Source organism: Populus nigra, chromosome 5 (assembly GCF_951802175.1).
Source record: "Populus nigra chromosome 5, ddPopNigr1.1, whole genome shotgun sequence".
Taxonomy (NCBI): domain Eukaryota; kingdom Viridiplantae; phylum Streptophyta; class Magnoliopsida; order Malpighiales; family Salicaceae; genus Populus; species Populus nigra.
In genome coordinates, this window is record NC_084856.1 from 16047564 (window position 1) to 16071463 (window position 23900).

General features: G+C 36.8%; 5 protein-coding genes across 5 annotated transcripts; 3 read left to right on the plus strand and 2 right to left on the minus strand.

Annotated features, from left to right (window-relative positions):
- Nucleotides 1-233: 233 nt before the first annotated feature.
- LOC133695363 (uncharacterized) lies at nucleotides 234-2084 on the minus strand. The gene is made up of 3 exons (XM_062117312.1): nucleotides 1687-2084; nucleotides 859-986; nucleotides 234-585 (listed from the first exon to the last, which is right to left on the minus strand). The coding sequence occupies exons 1-3, from the start codon at nucleotides 1924-1926 to the stop codon at nucleotides 441-443; spliced, it is 513 nt and encodes a 170-aa protein (XP_061973296.1). The 5' UTR covers nucleotides 1927-2084; the 3' UTR covers nucleotides 234-440.
- A 630-nt stretch (nucleotides 2085-2714) lies between these two features.
- LOC133695364 (uncharacterized protein At4g08330, chloroplastic) lies at nucleotides 2715-3417 on the minus strand. Its single transcript, XM_062117313.1, has one exon. It carries the CDS (start codon nucleotides 3355-3357, stop codon nucleotides 2977-2979), a length of 381 nt encoding a protein of 126 aa, XP_061973297.1. The 5' UTR covers nucleotides 3358-3417; the 3' UTR covers nucleotides 2715-2976.
- Nucleotides 3418-4800: 1383 nt separating this feature from the next.
- Nucleotides 4801-14008, plus strand: LOC133694324 (DNA-directed RNA polymerase II subunit RPB1). The gene is made up of 15 exons (XM_062115818.1): nucleotides 4801-5098; nucleotides 5948-6211; nucleotides 6646-6945; nucleotides 7025-7183; nucleotides 7381-7542; nucleotides 7634-7854; nucleotides 7940-8081; nucleotides 8163-8498; nucleotides 8595-8881; nucleotides 9258-9516; nucleotides 9600-12652; nucleotides 12771-12842; nucleotides 12953-13006; nucleotides 13117-13284; nucleotides 13787-14008. The coding sequence occupies exons 1-14, from the start codon at nucleotides 5015-5017 to the stop codon at nucleotides 13235-13237; spliced, it is 5514 nt and encodes a 1837-aa protein (XP_061971802.1). The 5' UTR covers nucleotides 4801-5014; the 3' UTR covers nucleotides 13238-13284; nucleotides 13787-14008.
- Nucleotides 14009-15340: 1332 nt separating this feature from the next.
- On the plus strand, nucleotides 15341-16805 carry LOC133694325 (uncharacterized protein At1g76070-like). The gene has a single exon (XM_062115819.1). The coding sequence runs from the start codon at nucleotides 15835-15837 to the stop codon at nucleotides 16477-16479; it is 645 nt and encodes a 214-aa protein (XP_061971803.1). The 5' UTR covers nucleotides 15341-15834; the 3' UTR covers nucleotides 16480-16805.
- Nucleotides 16806-17845: 1040 nt separating this feature from the next.
- On the plus strand, nucleotides 17846-23885 carry LOC133694535 (ATP-dependent DNA helicase Q-like 3). Its single transcript, XM_062116074.1, has 20 exons — nucleotides 17846-17978; nucleotides 18061-18216; nucleotides 18302-18409; nucleotides 18532-18539; nucleotides 18627-18710; nucleotides 19161-19301; nucleotides 19428-19462; nucleotides 19818-19901; nucleotides 20046-20134; nucleotides 20275-20427; nucleotides 20539-20635; nucleotides 20935-20938; nucleotides 21065-21214; nucleotides 21336-21428; nucleotides 21504-21569; nucleotides 21667-21797; nucleotides 22211-22320; nucleotides 22435-22562; nucleotides 22974-23080; nucleotides 23216-23885. Exons 2-20 carry the CDS (start codon nucleotides 18063-18065, stop codon nucleotides 23730-23732), a joined length of 2259 nt encoding a protein of 752 aa, XP_061972058.1. The 5' UTR covers nucleotides 17846-17978; nucleotides 18061-18062; the 3' UTR covers nucleotides 23733-23885.
- Nucleotides 23886-23900: the final 15 nt, after the last annotated feature.

Sequence of the window (23900 nt, forward strand, 5' to 3'; positions counted from 1 at the left end):
GGCTGCTAAGGATTTGTAAGCAAAGATAGGGGTAACCAGCTGAAATCTTCCCCTTGCGGAAATAAGCTAATGGCGAGGGCTCGGAAACAAATGCACTGATGCCGCTCTATCCAACTAGAAGAAAAGATTCAGATATCAGTAAGGATTTGTCTGAATTATAACATGTACTTTCTTCATCCATGAAAAAGGTTAAGAGTAGCATCTGAAGCTACAAGGGAATAACTTAAAAGGAGTGTCTGAAAGCACATTTATTCAGAAGTAACGCATCTCACGATGGTTTTGGTGTTGTACAATTCCCAACCATCAGCTGGAGTTCAAGCATTGTCACAGCAACTGCAGGACAAACAAATCTCAAAAAAAAAAAAAAGAGTACAAATCATCCATCCCAACCAGCTTCAACAAAATCAAGCAATCTAATTGAGAGAGGAACACCAAGGGGACTAAAAAACACCTAAGGAGGTAGGATACAGGGGAGTTGTGGGCTTAAAAGAAAAATAATTGGGAGTGTAACTGGAAGATCTTTTCGGAGGATCCTTGGACTTGATGGCGGGTTGGTTCAAGTATGCATATTTGCTCTTCGTCCACCTGCACACGTTAATTAAAAGATCACCGTTCCGGAATGGAGAGAACATGTCAATTCTTATTTTCGACGAGAATCAATAACCTCTGTTTCTCACAATCAGAATATAGAGAAAGGGAACAAAATCTAAAACAGTAATAACCTGTTAGTCAATAAAAAGTTGATCAAGAACACCACAGTTGCTTCCACTACTATACTAGTTCGAGGAAATTCTAGTCTTAAGAAGGTTAATTTTAAACTTGTACAGAACCACAGGCACTTCAAGAAGTTTAACTCACCAGTCCTTTATTCCCACACGCACTTCATTATTCCTGGTATCTTTGCCGCTATTGAGGCTTGTAGTGTCGTTCTCTTTAGCACCATCATCATCCTTCAACGACTCTTCAAATTGCTTATAGCCATCCTCCTGTATCAGATGGAACAAACTCTCAACGTGTTAATCAAGCATAAGAAAATTCAAATGCCAATAATTGAAGTCTACGAATTTATAGAAAAATACATATCAATCGACAGGCTAATCCTGTTGTCCATAACTTAAAGTCGTAAAATTGTAGTGGCAGAAGCAGCAGCAAAGTGTTTGGTAATCAAATTAGTTTATACATCACCGTTTCCAAGTTTTAACCATGTGAAATGTATTGGTGGCTTTTTGGTTATTTCACCAGTGGGTAACAAAAATAGCAAGACACCCATGTCGATAAATTCATTACTACACCAGCTGCTACACTTGATCTCTATGAAAGGGCATCAACTCAAAATTGAGGTTTTGCAACCTCTATGAGTTCATCCCTGAAGGCTATTTGAATTAGCCTTAAAAATCTGAAATGTTTGCTCCCTCACTGAGATTTCTTGTCCATCTAATAAGTTGACAATCAGCCGCTGGTCATAGGCAGGTAGCTTGAGAACAGGAATTTATCAGATTGAATCTCAAACAGTATTAGCTTCTTAGCTAGGAGTTAAAACATGTCTTAAGATTGATTTATTTTGTTCAAGTGAACCAAAATACTCTCACAATTGGAATAATCATTGATATCTTTTCCTCCTCTTATATTTTAGATACCCAGGAACTTACGAATGAAATGTTTCAAATGTCAATTATATGATCTTACAGAGAGATTTCTAGCTCTGATACGTGCAGCAGCCTTGATAGCAGCAAGGAAGTGATCCTCCTCCTCAGTAAGCTTTTTCCTCCAAAACTTTGCAATCTCTTGCTTTGTGACACTCTCAGTAACCTTCTTCCGAACCCAGAACCTTGGAAGGGGAGGGGGAGGGGGAGGGGGAGGGGGTGGGGGTATTGACTGTGTTATCTTTCCACAGACATCTCCAGTTTCCACTTTCGTTTGCTTCATCTTTAGGCAGATCAATTGTCAATTTTCCACTACTATCAATGAGATCACAAAAGAGAAGAGTGTCAAGATATAAAAACCAAAGCCATGATGAGCTAATTCCACAACCAACCCTCAAGAGCTACTGATCCAACCTAATTTTCCAACTGACCGGTAGATTGGCAATCCAGTCACAATTCTTTCTTGTATTCACCACTTTATTTTTTATAGAAAGACCAGGTTAGCTGAGTACATAACAGCACAAATAGGGTCCTACACTTGAAGTTAGACAAGAAAAATTGACTGGTAGGTACAACCTAAGATTCCCAAATTGACAAGTGATGTATAAAATGATGTTGGCCAAAACTAATTCAAACCAGCATTTCGTTTCCCAAGTTTACTTTCATGAAAGTAACCATATCCCTTCCATGATGGAGAGGCATCTGCCAAAACCCACATGTCAAAACCTCAGAAACGTAATGGAAGAACATGCTGCTTCTAAAATCTAGCTTTAACCTGATGGAACAATAAATATCAACAACACTGGTGTCCCTCAACCTTGATATCCCTGAAATTCAACCAGTATAAAGCCTTCCTTCATAAGAAAGCGACTGGTGTGTTCACTGTAATCTCATAACCGATAAACAGCAACAATTTGTCATAGATCTATTATATTACTTTTCCTATGTATCCTGCTCTTTTAGAGCCCTGATTTCCTCAGAATAATTAAATTCAATTGTTGAGATAAGAAGTAATTGATTTACATCCATAGCACCAATAAGAATCACAACAGCCATAAATAGAACACTAGATTCCCAGAAACAAAAGCTTTATTCTTTATCGACAGATATACAAAAAAAAAAATATCCAAGAATCAAAGATCATCAAAACATGATTTTAACACTACAAAAAAATATTCACATCGAATTTGCCACTAGTACAGAAACAACAGCAATAATCAAGGGCCCATGAACTCAAACCACCAATCCATCTAAAACACCTCCAAACCGTACACATCCTACACAAAAATCAACAACTCAAAAACCCAATAAGCCTCGATCAATCACGAACCCTTCAAGTTTCAGAAGCAATCCTAAGAGCCTTAGTCTTGAACCTATACCTAGGAGCCCTTGGAATAGCCTGACTAGGACCAAGACCAAACTGACCAGGACTAATAGTTGAAGGCTGCCCATCATCATAGATATAACCAACAAGACAGCCACAGCTATTACACTTAATCTTGGTTCTCTTTCTTTGAATGCCCCAGTAGTTCACCGTCTCAAAAAATGGCCTGATCTTGTCTTCTTCTTCAAACTTGAATTTTGTCGAGTCTATTGAAGAAAATGAGAGGGTGCCTTTGTTTCCTGCTTCAAAGTAGAAGTCTTGTGGGTAGAGATGGGTTGTGCTTAGATTCAGGTTTGTTCCACATTCTATGCAAGTGTAGATGGACGCCATTTTTGGAATTTTTTTTTTTGGCTTGGAAGAGAAGAGAGACTTAGAGCCTCTCAAATGGAGAAGCTCTTAAATGGAGAAGTAAATAGATAGTCAACAATAAAAAATTAATATTTTAAATTTTTTGTTTTGTTTTTTATACTCTAAAGGGTAAACTAAATAAAATATTAAAATACATTTTTTTTTCTACAAATACTATTTTTATACATCTTTTAAAAAAATTAAAACTAACAAAGTGGGACAAACAAAAAAATAAATCAATTAAATCAAATCTAGTCAAAATTATTTTAAAAAATAAAATATTTATTTATTCTATTATAATAAAATTAACTTTTTAAGTAGTTTTTTTTATTAAAATATATATGATAAAAAAATTATATTTATACTATTTAAAATATTATTTTATCAATGTCTCTTTAAATAGCATCTCCGATAGAAGATGCTCTGATGTTTCCGGTTTTGGTTTGACAGACTAGTTAAATGAATGATGAAAGGAAGTGGAAAGGAAATTTCAAAAGCGCGTCGTTTGGAAGCTTCCTTTTGACTATTGAATTGGATTGATGTGTTAATTGCATCAGTGGTCCTTGAGGTATTTGTTGATTTTAGATTGGTCCCTATCAGCCTCCATTTCTTTTTTTTTTCTTTTTATAACTTTGATGTGGAAAATTCTTAAAATGTAATTTTTTTTCAAGAATTTATTTTCTTATAATATTTTCACTTAATTCTATAAAATTATTTAGGGTCATCATTTTTAGTTCGATTTGATTTTTATAAAAAATAAATAATCAAACTGACTGATTTCGGTTTTTTAGAACAAAAACCGATTCAAATCGGCTTGGCTTGGTTTTTTCCGGTTTAGCTTGATTTTTCCGGTCTGGCTCGATTTTTTTATTTTTTTCGGTTCGGTTCAGTTTTTTTAGTTTCGAAATTTTAATTAGTTTAATCAATTTTTTTTATAGTTCAATTTTTTCAATTATTTTTTTTCTAATTTTCTTAATTTAATCAATTTTTTAATTTTTTCACTCACTCCTAAAATCATCCCACTTAATTTTAAAATTAGGCAGTACCGATGACACCCACCGTGTAATGGTGATGAATATAATAATTTTTATTTTTAAGTTTCAAATTGTACATTGTATAATTTATTATCTAAGAGCCCTTGGAATCGTCTGGTTGGGTCCAGGATTAAATGACTAGGAATAATAGTTAAAAGAAGCCCACGGGAAGAAGAGCCCAACTATAAGGCCCACAGGACTTTGTTTGGACCTAAACTCGGAGTCCAATTTAGAAATGGATAACCATTCGGATCAGACAGTGGGCCTATACACCAAGTACACCACCTCAGCCTCAAGCAAAACAATGCGCACCCCGGCGAACGTTAGCACAATACACCTCCCAAGATCAGCCTCGATTTCTCTATAAATATAACCCCTCTAGGCTGCCGTTCCATTTGTTTCGTGAGCTCTCGCCTCTTTTATCTCAAGAGAAAAAGGAGCAGATCTCCTTCTCTGCCCCCTTCCCTCTTAACTCTCCTGCAATTATAAAATCCAAAAAAAGTTACTGAAAACAGTCTACAAGATAAAACAAAAAAGACGAATTTGATTATTTGAACTTCATTTGATTTTTTTTTGAAACCCTAAGTTTTGTTTGGATCGCAATCATGGATACGCGATTTCCTTACTCACCAGCGGAGGTTGCTAAAGTCCGTATGGTTCAGTTTGGCATTCTCAGCCCCGACGAGATAGTAAATCTTCCCGACCTCTACTTCTGCTTCTTTTTTTCTCGTTTTCTTTGCACTCTGTTTGGTTGCTGAGAAAAAGAAAAGGAAAAAAAAATTGAAACTACAATTGTTTAATTACAAATGTTAGCTCAAACTGTCACGGCTTAAATTGAACACGAATGAATGTTAGGGTTTCATGAGCATGCTTCCCTGTGTGTGCATAAGTTTTTTCAGATAAAGTCATTAGGAATTGCTATTTCACTCAATAAGAAAATAACAATAAATTACAGGTTTTCTGGGCTGTGTTCTGTTTGGTTGCTGAGAAAATCTTTGGAGATTTTTAAGTCGTAGTACTAGTTCACTGGTTTGATGATTTTTCAGCAGGGAAGAAACCACTGTCTGTTCTAGGTTTTGTGATATTGCACCGTGTGCCCTAACTTTTCAGCTAGGGAAAAAAGTGAATCCTAGGGTTTTGATTCTGTGTTGCTGTGTGTGAAATTTTGTTTTTTTTAGCATGTTTGGTTGTTGAGAAGGAGAAAATAAATGGAATTGTTTGTAGGTAGAAGTACTTGTTGTTGTGAATCTTACTTCATGGAGTAATTGAGTCCTAGGGTTTTTGGTATTGTTTGTATGTTTTAGAGATATTTTGTTGATGGTATTGGTTACACAATGGATTTGTCAGAAGGAGATGAATCAATGCCTAGTTTGTTCTTTATTTACTAAGAGTAAAAAATGATTGCTGAGAAAAGTATTTGATGTGTTGAATTAGCAGTACTAGTTAACTATTTGCTATTCTAAGCTGGGAAATGAATGAATGTAGGGTTATGTAATTTTGCTTGCTTATGTGAACTCTTTTTTTGTTTTTGCGTGCAGAGGCAAATGTCTGTGATACAAATTGAGCACAGTGAGACAACAGAAAGAGGAAAACCAAAGCCAGGAGGATTAAGTGATCCGCGGCTGGGTACTATTGATAGAAAGATGAAGTGTGAGACTTGCACGGCAAATATGGCAGAGTGTCCAGGGCATTTTGGGCACTTGGAGCTTGCGAAGCCCATGTTTCATATTGGGTTTATGAAGACTGTGCTTAGTATCATGAGATGCGTTTGCTTCAATTGCTCGAAGATATTGGCTGATGAAGTATGTGAAGCCTCATTTATAGCCTCAATTATGCAATTATGTCTTTGAATTTGCATGTTTTATTTGGTTGTCAAAGTTGTTGATTGATTTCTGGTTTTTAATGTAGTTGGGATGGGGTCTTAGCAGGTTACAGTTATTATTGTCTGAGGAGTACATGTCTGAATTGATTAGCTGTAATTTTCAGTATTAGGGATGCCAAGTATTTAGGGTATTGTTGGTAGAGATGAAGTCCAGTTATATGAGTACGAGTTTTCCATAATGTGAGTTTTGCTTGTAGCTGGATGTTAGCATTTTCTTTTTCCCAGATAGTGGTTTTGGTTCTGGGATTGGATTTCTTTTTTAATTGAGTTGTCTAAGTTTTGAAAAAAATGTTCTTTCCAGGATGTTCATGTATGAGTAACTGTTCTATACATTTTGTTGAATTCTACTTGCAGGAGGATCACAAGTTTAAGCAAGCCTTGAAAATAAAGAATCCCAAAAGCAGGCTTAAAAAGATTTTGGATGCTTGCAAGAATAAAACTAAATGTGAAGGTGGGGATGAAATTGATGTTCAAGGTCAAGATAATGAAGAGCCAGTTAAAAAGAGCCGTGGTGGCTGTGGTGCTCAGCAGCCAAAACTCACCATTGAAGGTATGAAGATGATTGCAGAGTACAAGGTTCAAAGGAAGAAAAGTGATGATCAGGAACAGCTGCCAGAACCTGTGGAGAGAAAGCAGACCCTTACAGCAGAAAGGGTAATTTTTCTGCATTCAGAGTTCTCATACCTCATCGACTTTGGGGCATGATGCTAATTTCTCTTATTTGATACTGCAGGTCTTAAGTGTTTTGAAGAGGATAAGTGATGAGGATTGTCAGTTGCTGGGCTTGGACCCTAAGTATGCACGTCCTGATTGGATGATTCTCCAAGTCCTTCCAATTCCGCCACCTCCAGTGAGGCCCTCTGTGATGATGGATACATCCTCCAGGAGTGAGGCAAGCCTCTTCCATTTTTTATTTTTTTGTTAATGCTGGATCCTTTCAAATAATGGCTGATAGTAGGTCATATTCTTTGCTTTAGCTTTTTTTTTTTTTGTTTTTCTTTCTTCCTATTCAGTAAATTAGCATCCTCCATAAAATTTTAACCTGTGCGTTCTATGGTGATTCTCACATACTATTTTTTCTGAATCCAGGATGATTTGACCCATCAGTTAGCAATGATAATTCGACACAATGAGAATCTGAGAAGACAGGAGAGGAGTGGGGCACCTGCTCATATCATATCCGAGTTTGCACAGTTGTTGCAGTTCCATGTAGCTACATATTTTGACAATGAGTTGCCTGGACAGCCTCGGGTATGGGCATGGGCGTAAACATGTATATGTATAAGTCTGAAGTGAATCCACAAGATTTTATTTACCATCTGGAATATTCTTTACTTTGCAGGCCACACAGAGATCAGGGAGACCAATTAAATCTATATGTAGCAGACTTAAGGCAAAGGAAGGCCGGATTAGGGGTAATTTGATGGGGAAACGTGTGGACTTCTCTGCACGTACAGTTATTACACCAGATCCCACCATTAACATTGATGAATTAGGAGTACCATGGAGTATTGCTCTGAATCTCACATATCCAGAAACTGTGACCCCTTATAACATTGAAAGGTTTGTATCTTCTCAAACTTTATTTTTTTGCCCCCCTTTTCTTTATTTTTCTTGGTTTTTGGTTAAGGATGATTTTGTAAAACAGGTTAAAGGAGCTTGTTGAGTATGGGCCACATCCTCCACCTGGTAAAACCGGTGCTAAATACATCATAAGGGATGATGGACAAAGACTCGATCTTCGCTACTTGAAGAAAAGTAGTGATCATCATCTGGAGCTCGGTTACAAGGCAATGTCTCATATTTGACTGGTTTTTAATGAGTTTTTTGTTTCTAATCATCTCTATTAGACTCTTACATCATGTTTGCAGGTGGAGCGTCATTTAAATGACGGTGACTTTGTCCTCTTTAATCGTCAACCCAGTCTCCATAAAATGTCAATAATGGGGCACAGAATCAAGATTATGCCATATTCTACTTTCCGCCTGAACCTGTCAGTTACTTCACCATACAATGCTGATTTTGATGGTGATGAAATGAATATGCATGTCCCACAATCATTTGAAACTAGAGCGGAAGTATTAGAGCTAATGATGGTGCCTAAGTGCATTGTGTCACCTCAATCAAACCGACCTGTAATGGGAATTGTACAGGATACACTTTTAGGATGCCGCAAAATCACCAAGAGGGATACCTTCATAGAGAAGGTGATAGTCAAGATTTAATATTTCAGTTACCTGGTCATGTTAGTGGTGTAGTTTTCTCTTGAACAGCCAAACTTTAACCTCCATTATGTTTTGTAGGATGTTTTCATGAACATCTTGATGTGGTGGGAGGATTTCGATGGGAAAGTTCCTGCTCCAACAATTGTGAAGCCACGACCACTTTGGACCGGGAAACAGGTTTTTAACCTTATCATACCCAAGCAGATTAATTTGATTAGAACTGCTGCCTGGCACATGGATTCAGAGAGAGGAATGATCACTCCAGGGGATACATTAGTCCGCATAGAAAAAGGGGAGCTGCTTTCTGGAACTCTCTGCAAAAAAACGCTTGGGACTTCTTCTGGAAGTCTTATACATGTCATTTGGTATGCATTAGTTCTTTACAGTATCTGGTTGATATCCCAAATTTTTTGGCCTGCATCTTTAGGCTTTTTAGATATCTTGTTAAAGATTTAAAATTCCGGTCCTTTCATATAAATTTAAAAATTTTGAGCGGATAGTCTATGCCATTGCTTAATTGCTCTATGAACTCTTTTGCTTTTAAAAAACGCAAGTGATTTGGGAATAAGAAAAGAGAGGTTTTACTTTTGGGTAAGTAATGTGCTGAATGACTGATGATAGTACTCACCAGTAATGGTAGATTATATGCATTTAATCTTCTAATTGATGTTGATTTGAACACCTGTTTAAAGATGAATTTAGAAAATTGTGGTGCTTCACGGCTTCTGTCCATGTATACAGGGAAGAGGTTGGCCCAGATGCAGCTCGCAAATTTTTGGGGCATACACAGTGGCTAGTGAATTATTGGCTTTTGCAAAATGCTTTCAGTATTGGAATTGGAGATACCATTGCTGATGCATCAACAATGGAAAAAATTAATGAGACTATTTCAAATGCAAAAAATGAGGTGAAAGATCTTATTAGGAAAGCACAGAATAAGGAGTTGGAGGCTGAACCTGGACGGACTATGATGGAATCATTTGAAAACAGAGTGAACCAGGTATCCAAGTAATTGATTCTGTATTCGTTCTCTTATGTTGTGCATTTTGGTGTACTTTTAATATAACAATTGCCATCTTGCAGGTGTTGAATAAAGCTCGTGATGATGCAGGAAGCAGCGCCCAAAAAAGTTTATCTGAGAGTAACAATCTCAAGGCAATGGTCACTGCTGGATCGAAGGGGAGTTTCATTAACATATCACAGATGACTGCTTGTGTGGGGCAGCAAAATGTTGAGGGTAAGCGTATACCATATGGTTTCATTGACCGGACGTTGCCTCACTTCACCAAGGATGATTATGGTCCAGAAAGTCGTGGGTTTGTGGAGAACTCATACTTGCGTGGGTTAACCCCACAAGAGTTCTTTTTTCATGCCATGGGTGGTAGGGAAGGTCTCATTGATACTGCAGTGAAGACTTCTGAAACTGGCTACATCCAGAGGCGACTTGTGAAGGCCATGGAGGATATTATGGTCAAATATGATGGTACAGTAAGGAACTCATTGGGGGATGTCATTCAGTTTCTATATGGGGAAGATGGTATGGATTCTGTCTGGATAGAATCACAAAAATTGGATTCTCTCAAAATGAAGAAAGCAGAATTTGACAGGGTATTTAGATATGAATTTGACGACGAAGACTGGAATCCTACTTACATGATGACTGATCACGTTGAGGATTTGAGAAATATCCGAGAATTGCGTGATGTGTTTGATGCTGAAGTTCAAAAACTTGAAGCAGATAGATACCAACTTGGAACAGAAATTGCTACCACAGGTGATAATACATGGCCAATGCCTGTTAACCTCAAGAGGCTTATCTGGAATGCACAGAAGACTTTCAAGATTGATACAAGAATTGGAAGAGTTTCAGATATTCACCCAATGGAGGCTGTGGAAGCTGTTGATAAGCTTCAGGAGAGACTTAAGGTTGTTCCTGGGGATGATCTGTTGAGTGTGGAAGCCCAAAAAAATGCCACTCTCTTCTTTGGAATCTTGCTTCGCAGCACTTTGGCCAGTAAAAGGGTGTTGCAGGAATACAGGCTCAGTCGCGAAGCATTTGATTGGGTTATTGGTGAGATAGAATCACGATTTTTACAGTCATTAGTCGCACCAGGTGAGATGATTGGTTGTGTTGCTGCACAATCCATTGGAGAGCCTGCTACTCAAATGACCCTCAATACTTTCCACTATGCTGGTGTTAGTGCAAAGAATGTCACTCTAGGTGTTCCTAGGTTGAGGGAAATTATTAATGTAGCTAAAAAAATAAAAACACCTTCACTTTCTGTGTACCTGAAGCCTGAATTTAACAAGACAAAGGAGAAGGCTAAAAATGTTCAGTGTGCTTTGGAATACACCACTCTCCGAAGTGTCACACAAGCAACAGAAGTGTGGTATGATCCAGATCCCATGAGTACTATAATTGAAGAGGATGCTGACTTCGTGAAGTCATACTATGAAATGCCAGATGAAGAGGTTGCACCGGAGAAAATATCTCCCTGGTTGCTTCGCATAGAGTTGAACCGTGAAATGATGATCGATAAGAAGCTAAACATGGCTGACATTGCTGAGAAGATCAATCATGAGTTTGATGATGATTTGACTTGTATCTTTAATGATGACAATGCTGAGAAACTGATTCTTCGTATCCGTATCATGAACGATGAAGCTCCAAAGGGGGAGTTGAATGATGAATCAGCTGAAGATGATGTTTTCTTGAAAAAGATTGAGAGTAACATGCTGACTGAAATGGCTCTTCGTGGTATACCAGATATCAACAAGGTGTTCATTAAAAATGCCAAGGTAAGCAGTTTTGATGAGAGTGAAGGATTTAAGACTACGGAGGAGTGGATGCTGGATACAGAGGGTGTCAATCTCCTGGCTGTTATGTGCAATGAAAATGTTGATGCCCGAAAGACAACAAGCAATCACTTAATTGAAGTAATAGAAGTGATTGGAATTGAAGCTGTTCGTCGATCCCTACTGGATGAATTGCGAGTTGTCATATCGTTTGATGGATCTTATGTGAATTACCGGCATCTGGCTATACTATGTGATACGATGACCTACCGTGGTCACTTGATGGCAATCACTCGTCATGGTATTAATCGGAATGATACTGGGCCAATGATGAGATGCTCATTTGAAGAGACTGTTGACATTCTCCTTGATGCTGCAGTATATGCTGAAACAGATTACTTGAGGGGCGTCACTGAAAATATAATGCTGGGTCAGCTTGCACCAATTGGCACTGGATATTGTGCTCTTTATCTAAACGATGAGATGTTGAAGAATGCTATTGAGCTCCAGCTCCCTAGTTATATGGAGGGCCTTGATTTTGGCATGACACCTGCTCGTTCTCCAGTTTCTGGGACTCCTTATCATGATGGGATGATGTCTCCCATGCTGATGAGTCCGAATCTCCGCATGTCACCTACTGTAGATGGAGTGGCCTTTTCGCCTTATGTTGGTGGGATGGCCTTTTCTCCTAGTACATCTCCTGTTTCAACATCTATTGGCTACAGCCCATCATCTCCAGTCTACAGTCCTGGATACAGTCCTACTTCACCTTCATACAGCCCCGCCTCACCAAGTTATAGCCCTGCTTCCCCAAATTATAGCCCAACCTCACCCACTTATAGTCCCAGTTCTCCTAGTTATAGCCCAACTAGTCCTGCCTATTCTCCTACAAGTCCATCATACTCCCCCACTTCACCAAGCTACAGCCCCACTTCCCCGAGCTACAGCCCCACTTCCCCCAGCTACAGCCCCACTTCCCCGAGCTACAGCCCCACTTCCCCCAGCTACAGCCCCACATCCCCCAGTTACAGCCCCACTTCACCTGCGTACAGTCCAACATCACCTGCGTACAGCCCAACATCACCTGCGTACAGCCCCACCTCCCCATCCTACAGCCCCACCTCCCCATCATACAGCCCCACCTCCCCATCCTACAGCCCCACATCCCCATCCTACAGCCCCACTTCACCAGCCTATAGCCCAACCTCCCCTGGCTACAGCCCAACCTCGCCAAGTTACAACCCCCAATCAGCAAAATACAGCCCATCACTGGCATACTCACCTAGCAGTCCAAGATTGTCACCAGCCAGTCCTTACAGTCCAACATCTCCAAATTATAGGTAGGCACATGACAATTTATCAGTAGCTTGTTCTCCAACTTGTTATTGCATTTGGGTTTGGTGAATTATTAGTATCATGCTGCTGCTAAATCTCTGGCTTTTTATCCTTTTGTTGCAGCCCAACATCACCCTCTTATTCGCCCACATCTCCATCATATTCCCCTTCAAGTCCGACCTACAGTCCTAGCAGGTAAGTCTTAGTTTGCCTCCACTTTGTGTGCTGCTAGTGATGTTGACTGGATTTTTCTTACCCTAACTTTAATCACGTTGCACTCTAATGCTTCTATTTGTTTTCCCCAGTCCATATAATTCTGGTGTCAGCCCAGACTACAGCCCAAGTTCTCCACAGTACAGGTGGGTCCTAGTCCACTATCCAATTTTTCAATCAATGTATTGAGTCGGCATTTAATCTAAATATAGCAACCTGATGAAAATCTTTCTGCATTGTTTTGTATTTCACGCAGTCCAAGTGCAGGATACTCACCAAGTGCCCCTGGGTATTCACCATCATCTACCAGCCAATACACTCCTCAAACAAGTACCAAGGGTGACAGGGACAAGAAGGATAGCAAGAGCACTCGATGAGACATAACATTTAATGAAAAAAGGGGCTCAGTGAGTAGTAAAATCAGGTTGTTATTCAAACTCTTGACCTGTGTATTGGATATAAAACTTTTGTCAACATTGGTGAGGTTTTCTGAATTATAATGTTGAGAGGTGCAGTAGACAACATGGATTTTAAAGTTGTTCGTAGTGTCCCTGAAATAAGATAATGAATGAGCTATTTTATTCTCAGTGCCTAAAATAGTTTGTTTTCCAGACTTGAGAAGTAGTTTCTGGTCCAAGTACTGATGGCGTTATCAACCCTGGTTTCCGATCCCTCATTTACTCACAGTCTGTGATCTATTCTATCAGCTGTGTAATGCTTGTCACTGTAACAAGTATTCTGTCAACTTCTTAGATTCTCCTTCAGTAATGCTAGACCATTCTTGGCGAGATGATTCATGCATGGAATTTCATCTTTTTGAATGAGAACATTTGATACCTAAATGAAAATCTTAGAATTAGGGAATGGTATATGCACTTCTAGGATAGCACAGCCTGATTTGTGCTTTTATTTTGTTTGATTTGCAGATTCCAAGAAATTGGCTTGGCCTTGATCTGGAAATGTCAGAAGCTGCAGGTTATCCATCCTCCTCCATAGATATTTATTCCATAGTTTCCGTGATGTTCAATATTTCTATATAATAGTGTACTCTGTTTTAAGTGGAGCTGAATTTTCAGAGTAAGCTTATTGACTTTTGATGAGTGGGGTTTGAGTTTCTCTCGGAAAATATGGTTACCTTTTCAAGTGTATATGGTCTCTTCTTCATTTGGTGTATCTCCATAGTTATAGAAGTAAACACTTATCTGGTGGAATTATGTTACTGGAAAGCCATTTTTCTTGGTGTTGATAAAATAATGAAAGGCTAAATAAGCAAAAAAAAACAAATTGACAAAAGAGGGGTATTAGTTAAAAACAAACTTAAAAAATAGTTTAAAAAAAAGACAATTTAATGATGATAATTCCGACCACTGTCATCTAATTTCACCAGGTGAAAAGAGTCTTATAGTTGTTGTTTTAAGTATTAGCTTAAAAATCAGATTTAAGTCAATAATGAAATATTTTTTTTAGTTTGATTTTGTGATTTAGATTTTATTTTGGTTTATTAGGTGATAGATCAGTTTCTTGGTATTCTAAGAGTGTTTTGTGGTTAAAATAGATTGAAAAACAGGCTTTTTAGATGAAAACTTTGTAGACTTGATTTTCAACCATTCATTGATGGCTAGAATCTGGACTAGCGAGCGACATATATTCTCTCTTATTTTTCAATAAAATAAAATAAAATGAACATCCTCACTTTAAAAAAGAAAAATAAAATAACTGCATCAAGCTAAGAGGCCTGGGCTTCAAAAGCCACACACTTAGGTTTTTCCTGTCTTGGATTTTTTTTCTTTGTTTATTGGAATCCGTCGACTATTCTCTCTCTTCTCATGAGAAAAAGACTGAAAAATAAAAACAAATAAAGTTTGATATAATTTGCCAAAATTAAAGGGACAGATTAACATAATAAAAAATAGGAGATAGAAAATATACTTTCCAAACAACTTGCAAGCTCTAACCTATGTTACTTTTATTTTTTATTTTTATCATCTATTTTTCAAGTCAATCTTGAAATATATGCGATTAAATATTAATTTAGACTTAAAAAAATAATATCATGAAAAATAAAAATTTAAGGATTAAATTAAAAATTATAAATTAAAACATTGTTTATATGTTGCTCATGTTTTATTGCAAGATGAATAATTTTTTTTATATTAAAAAAATGACATGATAAAAAAAATTTAAAATTCAAATCATGGATTTAAGTGATAATCTAAATAATATAAAAAAATAATAAATAAACGGATAAAAAAATAAAATAAAGATAAAAAATTCATGCATAAACCTATTCAGGTTATCAAATGAATCCAATGCTAATTTAATTGAAAAGAGAGAGAGAGAGAAAAAGAAAGAAGAACTTGAAAAAGAAGAAGCATAAAACATGGGGGAAAACCAAGCAAACCTGCGGTCCTAAAACACCAGCTTATAAATCATCGAGTTATAAGCAAATGTGTTGACGTTTGCAGCTTTATTTCTTCGTGTTAGCCAACTTAGATGATTCGTGATGGCAAAGTGTTTTGACTTTGTTAGGAATAAGAATGTAGTGGATGGTACAAGAATGACCTTTGGTCTGTGGACGAAGCCACCCTGTGATTTTAGTTGCAAAAGAAAAACAAATAATGGCATCCAAAACAGGGAACAAATCTGCCAAGTGTCAAGCTCTCCTGCTGTCTGCTCCCAATTTATTTAATCTTTATTTTATGGGATGGAGGTTGCAATCAAAAAGTCAGACCCGCTCCCTGGCACTGATCTCTTGGAGTGTGGTTCTTTTATAGTATTATTAGCTTCGGCCGGCAGTGGTGGTGGTTTCTTTCAGGCATTAGTTTGCTGCACTATGCGACGCAATCCTTGACGAAGTCAGGAAAACCAATATCATTGGTTTCGAAAGCTTCAAATAAGCTTCTGGGTTTTCCCATCCACCATAAGACTACATAGTTAGCAGAGCAAGAGAAATCAAGAAGCAATTTCTTTCTTGATGGGGAAACGAAGGAAATCAAAATTCAGTGTCTTCGCCTGTCTTCCGCAAGCAGCATCTCCTGTCACGTTCCAGAGTCCACCAACCAGCCCTCGCATGTCCAATACTGACAGAGGTTTGTCTGGTCGGATCATATCGCTTGTTCCAAAGGAGGCTAGAACAAAGGCTAGGAGTGGAAGCTTTGATGATGCACAAGAGCCCTCATCCCCAAAAGTTTCGTGCACGGGCAAAGTCAATAACAAAAGCAAGAAAAAACCACAAGCAACTAAGTCAGACTCTTGTCCTAAACCAACAGTACTAACGGCTTTCAAAGGAAAGAAACAAGGTCTGCAATCTGATACCTCTCGTGGGAGGCCGCCTGTTGCAGATAAACCTCCTTCTTTAGGTCACATGAAGCAGTTCTCGAGCAATTGTGGCGTGTTAAGAGATTTTGATTGGAAGGCTCATGATGTTTCAGGGATGCCAGATAACTCAAATTATAGTTCATATGATGAGAAGAACGGAGATAAAGAGAAGGTGTTTATTGTAGTGGAAGTGGATGAAGACATTCCTAGAGAGCCAAAGAAACAAGTAGAATTGTGGAGGAGGAGAAGCTGCAGGACTCCTCCTGGACCTCTTCAATTGGAGAAACAAGCAGGTTGTTAACGTTTTAATACCAAGTTTAATTTGTTCAAGTTTTATTTCAACAGCACGAGCCTCCTCATGAGGTGGTGATCATGGTGGTGAAGTGTTCGTGGTCGTAGCAGTGGAGGAGGTGAGGTGGTAATTGTGTTGTGGTTTCTTAATAAGCATAGCTTGTTAGTTTTAGTTGCTGCATACTTGGCCATTGTAAGAAAGAAGGCGACGGATAAGAAAGATCCACGCTCTCATAAAAAAAAAAACGAAAATAATAAAAGGGCGCAGACCTAAGAAACGATTGTATGTCATTGACACGAAGAGTCGCAATTGTTGTGAAAATATATTATTCCAAACTTATGGTCTCCCTCTCTTTTCCTTTGTGCGAAAGCAATACTCTTAAGAAATCGTTTGTTTTTGCAGAGGAAAAACTATCTGATTAGTTAAATAACTTTTGTTTTTGTTTTTATTTTTTTTATTATATTCCATATATAATTGCATTTCAAATTTTAATTTTATAAAAATTATAATAATTTTTTTTACGTGTAAAAATTCATCTCGTAACAATTTTTAACATAACATATATTTTTAAAATTTATTTTTTTTAAAACCCCAACTAAAAATATTTTTTTAAATCACTATTAAAAAAGTTACCACAATGCTAAATACACTAAATACCACTATCTAATTAATCTTTAAATTTACTTTTAAAAAAATACACAAATATAAAAATGAAATGAAATCTCTTTCTATCATGTATAATGAAAATAACTACATATAAATTACTTGCTGTGAAGAAGGTGCTGATCGTGGTGATGATCATGATGATAATAATAAAAAAAATAATTATGAGATAATTATGATAATAAAAAATAAAATGATGATGATGATTAATATTATAAGTAAATTATTATTCGTAAAATATTTTAAGAAACTTTATAATTTAAAAATATTTTTCAGTAAATAAACTAAGTTTGGGGGTTAAATGTAAAATATTTTATATTGATTAATTTTCTTGTAAAATATTTTACAAGAAACAAATATAGAAAAATATTTTCCAGTAAACAAGCATAAAGTTATTTTTTTTTATTTTTTTCTCAAATATTTATATTTATCTTTTTTTGTAATTTATAAATCATCTAACATAATGTTTTTTGAAATCAACAACATTATCAAATAAAAATAAAACCTCACATTTCTTATACCTCGTTTGATATTGAAATCTAACAATAATCAAGAGGTTTAGGATGACATGACATTTGCAATCATCGTCCAATAATTACAAAAATTGCATTATCATTCAAGCAACACAGTTTTCAAATGAAATACATTTAATTGCAAAATGAAATCACTACAAAAAATATAAAAAATAAACCTATCGCCTTGCATGCTGGCCAAAGACCAACGAACGACCTGTCAGCCTAATGGGCAGATTACAAGAAACAAAATTCTCTCTTTCTAGGAACATAAAAAGGGAGAAGGCAGGGGAAAAACAAAGAAAAAGAAAAAGAAAAGGAAAAAGAATAAAGGTAATAAATAATACGAACGTCTGTCCGTCTTGATTCTTAATTTCTTGTTTGCAGATTATTATCATTATTATTTTTTAATTAGACATGAAGAAGTCACCGTTGCCAATGGTGCAAAACACAAGCAGCAACGATGAAAAGAGAACAAGAAAAGAAACACTAGTGAAGCTGTTAAGATGGCATTTTGGGTATCAAGATTTTAGAGGCAAACAGTTAGAAGCCATTGAAGCTGTTTTATCAGGTCTTAAACACACACTGTTACTCTTACTATCTCGAAAACAAAACCTCATGTTGCCCCCCCCTTTTTTTTTTTTTTAAATTGGTAGGGAGGGATTGTTTTTGTTTGATGCCAACTGGTGGAGGGAAGTCAATGTGTTATCAAATTCCTGCTCTTGCTAAACATGGGATTGTTCTTGTCGTGTCTCCTTTGATTGGTGAGTAAATTCTTTATATTTTTGTTAATTTTATTAAGCTGTTTCTTTCTTCTTCTTCTTTTTTTTTTTAGATTCAACCCTAATTTGTCTTTTCCTTTTCTTTCATTTTTTTTTGCTTGCAGCCTTGATGGTAAGTTGAGCATGCTGGAATTTTACTCTCTTGTATTTGGTTTTTTGGGAAGAGTTTTCTTGGGATTTTGATTATAATTTTTTTTAGGAGAACCAAGTGATGGCCTTGAAGGAGAAAGGAATTGCAGCTGAATTTCTTTCATCGACTCAAACATCAAGTGTTAGAAATAAAGTGAGTTTTGGTGTGTGTTCTTGCCCTTTATTGGTTTTCAGAACCGTTATTTTACGATGTTTTTGATGAAAGCATGCACGTTGGTGATGGGCTCTTGTGCCGTATTGGGTTTGGGAATTTTGATTTGTCAAGTCTTGGCGTTGAGATGCTTGTGATTGTTTATGAGTTGTGGTTTTCTTAAACCTTGTGTTGTTCAGTTGTTGTAACTAGAATGTATTAGATATGGGGAATGTGTCATAATTTGTATACATCAACGAGCACTTAGCATGATTTTGATTAGTAGCTAGGAAACAGGATTGTATTTCATGGATTGCCTATTCTAATGCCATTGCTTGTTTTGCTTGCCTGCTATTTTATTTTTTCTTTTAACTTTATAATGTCTATAGGACATTAACAGTTGAAAAGATATTATATTTATAAATTAATGACCATCTTTTTTGGCACTGTTAGATTCATGAAGATCTGGACTCTGGAAAACCATCTGTGAGGCTGCTGTATGTAACACCAGAATTAATTGCAACACCAGGATTTATGTCGAAGCTGACAAAGATTCACACCAGAGGGTTGTTGAATCTCATTGCCATAGATGAGGTGTGAACTTATTATTATTTTTTTTAAAAAATGATGAAAACTTAGATATTCTTTATATTAACAAAGGTTTAACTTTGAGACTCGTGTCTATCATTCCTCCTCTTCTTCTCTCTTGATAAATTTCAGGCACATTGCATTTCGTCATGGGGTCATGATTTCAGGTGCGTAAGTAGTTTAAGTAATGAAGGAGTTGACTTTTTTCCCTATTTTTTCCTTCTACCAGAAGGACAATTTTGTTCCATTAAATGTTTGTGCAAGGTATTGATGTGATTTTTGTCAATAGAGCTACTAGCAGGGCTAGTTTGTGTGATTTGCTTCAATGCAGTTATGCAATCAAACATGTATATAAATGTAATAAGAAGTTTGTTTCCCTGTCTTGAGTGTCGAGTGATAGTTATTCTTGTATAAAGTAAAAAAGTTGGAATTTCTTGGTACTCTTTACTGAATTTTTGCATCTTGGAATTTTTTTAACTATGTTTTATTTTTGCCTATTTTCTAACTTTTGGCTTTGAATAGGCCTAGCTACCGTAAGCTTTCATCTTTGAGGAATCACCTTCCAGATGTACCAGTCCTGGCTTTGACAGCTACAGCTGCTCCTAAGTAGGTTTTTAGAAGAACTGGATTTATTCTCTACTCTCAACAGTCTTACATCACTCTAAATCATAAGAAGAGATAACAGTTTCATTTTCTGAAGAAGGGAGCAGAGAGCTTTAATAATTCTATAGTTGTTATTTTTATCTGCAGAGTTCAGAATGATGTGATAGAGTCATTATGTCTGCAAGACCCTTTGGTTCTCAGCTCTTCTTTTAATCGTCCAAATATTTATTATGAAGGTGGGTTCTGCTAGCTTGTTTCAGGAATGAAAACATATTTCATAAGCTCAAGTTTATCAGCTAGAATATTCCAAACTAAACCTCATTCCCAACCTGTGTCCAACTGCATGTGCATCTAAGTGGATTTCTCAATAGCGCAGTTCGATACAAAGATCTTCTGGATGATGCCTACGCTGATTTATCCTCTGTACTCAAATCTTATGGGGATGTCTGTGCAATTGTTTACTGCCTTGAACGAACAACCTGTGATGGCTTGTCTGCTCATCTTTCCAAAAATGGCATTTCCTCTGCTGGTAGTTAATATTCTCTTACACTTCTTTTCCCTGGGAATATTTTTTTTTAATTTTTTTTATGATAGGTGTTAGTGATGGCATACTCCCTTTTCACACTGGGGTTTTTTTCAGCTTACCACGCTGGCTTGAATAATAAACTGCGGAGCTCAGTTTTAGATGATTGGATTTCTTCTAAAATACAAGTTGTTGTGGCCACAGTGGCTTTTGGGTATGATCTACTCTATAATTTATGCTAAGCTAACAGGTATTAGCATTCTTTTTTTTGTGTGCAACCTCCTCAGCTGAGAGTAATGTAGATCCCTCAATTTTTTTTCTTGCCATGCTAACTTTCAACAGGAATGGTAAATGTACTCTGGAAATGGAAGCCTGTATATCATTCTTGTATTTTTTTTCCTTTTTGAAGTGTTTTATTCTAGATTGTGATGGTTTTGTTTGCTTCCCTTGTACTCTTCTGTTTGGAGCTGTTCTGGTGAATGCCCGGTAATTGAGACATTGTTGTTCCTCCAGGATGGTATGCAATCAAATACTCGTGAATTCATTGAGCCTTGAAATCTGGAAATTTTATTTTGTATATTTCTGATATATAGTTAAGCAGCTATCACGTGCTTCTAATGACATTATGATCAATATTTTCTAGGGTATAGATAGAAAAGATGTTAGAATGGTTTGCCACTTTAACATTCCAAAGTCAATGGAGTCCTTCTATCAAGAATCAGGTAGAGCAGGACGTGACCAGCTTCCATCCAGAAGTCTCTTGTACTATGGAGTTGATGATCGCAAAAAGATGGTATGTTCTATGGTTTCACCACTTCCCTTGTAGTTATTGGTTTACTTATTTATCAACAGTTGCATCTTGCATGGGCTTGTAAAGGAGATATTTCGCTAAATCATTGGGAGCTGTATGACAGGAGTTCATTTTAAGAAATGCTGAGAACAAGAAGCTGCAGTCCTCAAGTTCAGAGGGCAAGTTGTCAAAAAAGTCCCTCACTGACTTCAATCTGGTGAGCGTCAAGTCATTTTGTTCTGTACATACTCTGTGCTACTAGATACTCAATGCAAGATGCAACCACATTCAGATGATTGAGTACTGTGAGGGTTCTGGATGCCGTCGGAAAAAGATTCTTGAGAGTTTTGGGGAACAGGTAATGTGAGCATGGAATTTTTTTTTCCTACATGGACCTCACAATGCCTTTCTCTATCAACACAAGTTAGGGTACTTATTATCATTTACCACAGCAGGTTTCTGCCACACTATGTAAAAAATCATGTGATGCCTGCAAACATCCAAATCTAGTTGCCAAGTATTTGGAGGAACTTACAACTAGCATTGCTCGTCAGAGAAATGGTTTTTCTCGAGTTTTTATGAGCAGGTGCTTCTCTTTTGTCCATATTATATAGTATTTTGGTGTATCAGTTATTGTAAAGTTCAGTGGAAACATAAAAATTGAAAATTGAAATTACAGAGGAACTAAGCAATCTGGTCTCCATAGAAAAGAGACTTGTCAGGAATCTCAAAAAATGGCCGTGTTGTTATCTTAAACCTGAAGTAGATTTACTTAGAATGTAACCATTTTTCCATGTGGACTTACCAGGTTTCCATTGTTTCCAGTTGGGATGAGCCTAACCTATTGCTGGCTTTCAAATGTTCTCATTTTCATTGCCCCCCTGCAGCATTTTATTATTGTCCTACTAATAGTTAGGAATGCGTTGCTCTTATTTACTTGATTAATCTTCAAGTTTTAGAATGTCTTATGAGCTTGATTCATTCTTCTCATTTATTCAGGTCCACAGATATGATTGATGAAGAATTCAGAATTGATGAACAATTCTCTGAATTCTGGAATCGGGATGATGAAGCCAAAAGTTCTGAGGAAGATATATCTGATTTTGATGGTGAATAATTTTTGTAAAATTTCAATGTTTATGCTGGGGGTGGTTTGGGGGCGTTATAGAAATTCTGAACTTCTTTTTTTTGTTATCTCATATGTCAAGTTTCTTTGCTGGCAGATGAAACTGAAGCTGTCAAGAGCCTACCTAGATCAAGATTGTCAAGAAAATCAGGAGTAGATGAGAAGATTGAGTTGCTGCAGCGAGCGGAAGAAAATTATTATCAGAATAAAAACTTTGATAAACTGGTCCGTCCTTAATATTTTATGTCCTTGAAAAATTAACAGCATCTATTTTTTTTTTCTTACTGAACGTAAGCAGCAAGGACTAAATGCAATTGATGATTGATTAGAATGTATGGTAGTTTCATTTTTTCTGTTGGGATTGTGGCTATCTAGATTGATGGGTGAAGTAACTTTGATTTCTAAAATTTATGCTCTATTTGCTTTCTGGGCAATGGTGAGTGGAGTTTCTATATATATATATATATATATAGATGAACGTGGTGCCATTGTATCTCTGTTTAATTAAGACAATAGTTGTATTTCATTGTTATGTGATTCACAAGCAATTCAATCTGTTTCATGACCATAGTTCTACAGTCAACCATCTAGCAACTTCTTTTTCATGAAAATTGATTTTTTTTTATTTGTGAGCAGAAAAATAAAGTTGACAAGAATGCCATATCTGAAACACTGAGAGAAGCAAGCAAACAAAGATTATTAAATGCTTTGAAGCTAGCTCACCAGCGGCTTGGAATCTTAAAGTAAGCAGACCTTTCCCTTCGCCCATGGCATCAGATCTGTTATTTGATTAGCATACAAGATAACTTTTTTAATACTTTTGATTGGGAGAAAGATAACCATGATAGATTTTAATTTGTTTATTCTCCACTTTGCAGCATTGAACTTGATACATCAGCCTCCTTCCTTGAAAATGAGTGCTACAAGAAGTACGGAAAGAGTGGGAAAACGTTCTACTATTCTCAGGTGGCAAGTACAGTAAGGTGGCTATCATCGACTACTTTGGTAGAGTTAACAAATCGGCTCGGCCCTGGCACCCCTTCCGTCCCTGTGTCTAAAGAACATCCTCCTGAGACACCACCATCACCCTTGCTTGAGCAGAGGCCACCAGAAACTACTAACCTAAAACGCCACAGTAGCTTTCATTCACCCTTGCTTGAGCAGAAGTCACCAGAAACTACTACCCTTAGACTCCACCATACATTTCAATCAGAAACTTCGATGAATACTTCACCGTCAGAAAGTTCCAGCCTGAGTACAAAGCTGCCATCCATTCCATCATTTTCCGAGTTTGTGAACAGCAAAAAGGAAAAAGGCAACCATGCCAATACATCACAAAACCAATCACAAATGAGACTGGAGAAGACCGGAGAGAAGAGGCCGAGGTTGCATTAACTCAAATTTTGGAGCTTTATTTTTCCCTCGTCTTAGTTATGTACACACGAGTAGTCGGTCTGGAATAATCTTGTTATAAATTCTGATCAAGGATAAAACACATTTTTTTTTAACTAAATACGTATTTGGTAATTATAAACAACCTTTTTCAAATTATTGGTAACCTCC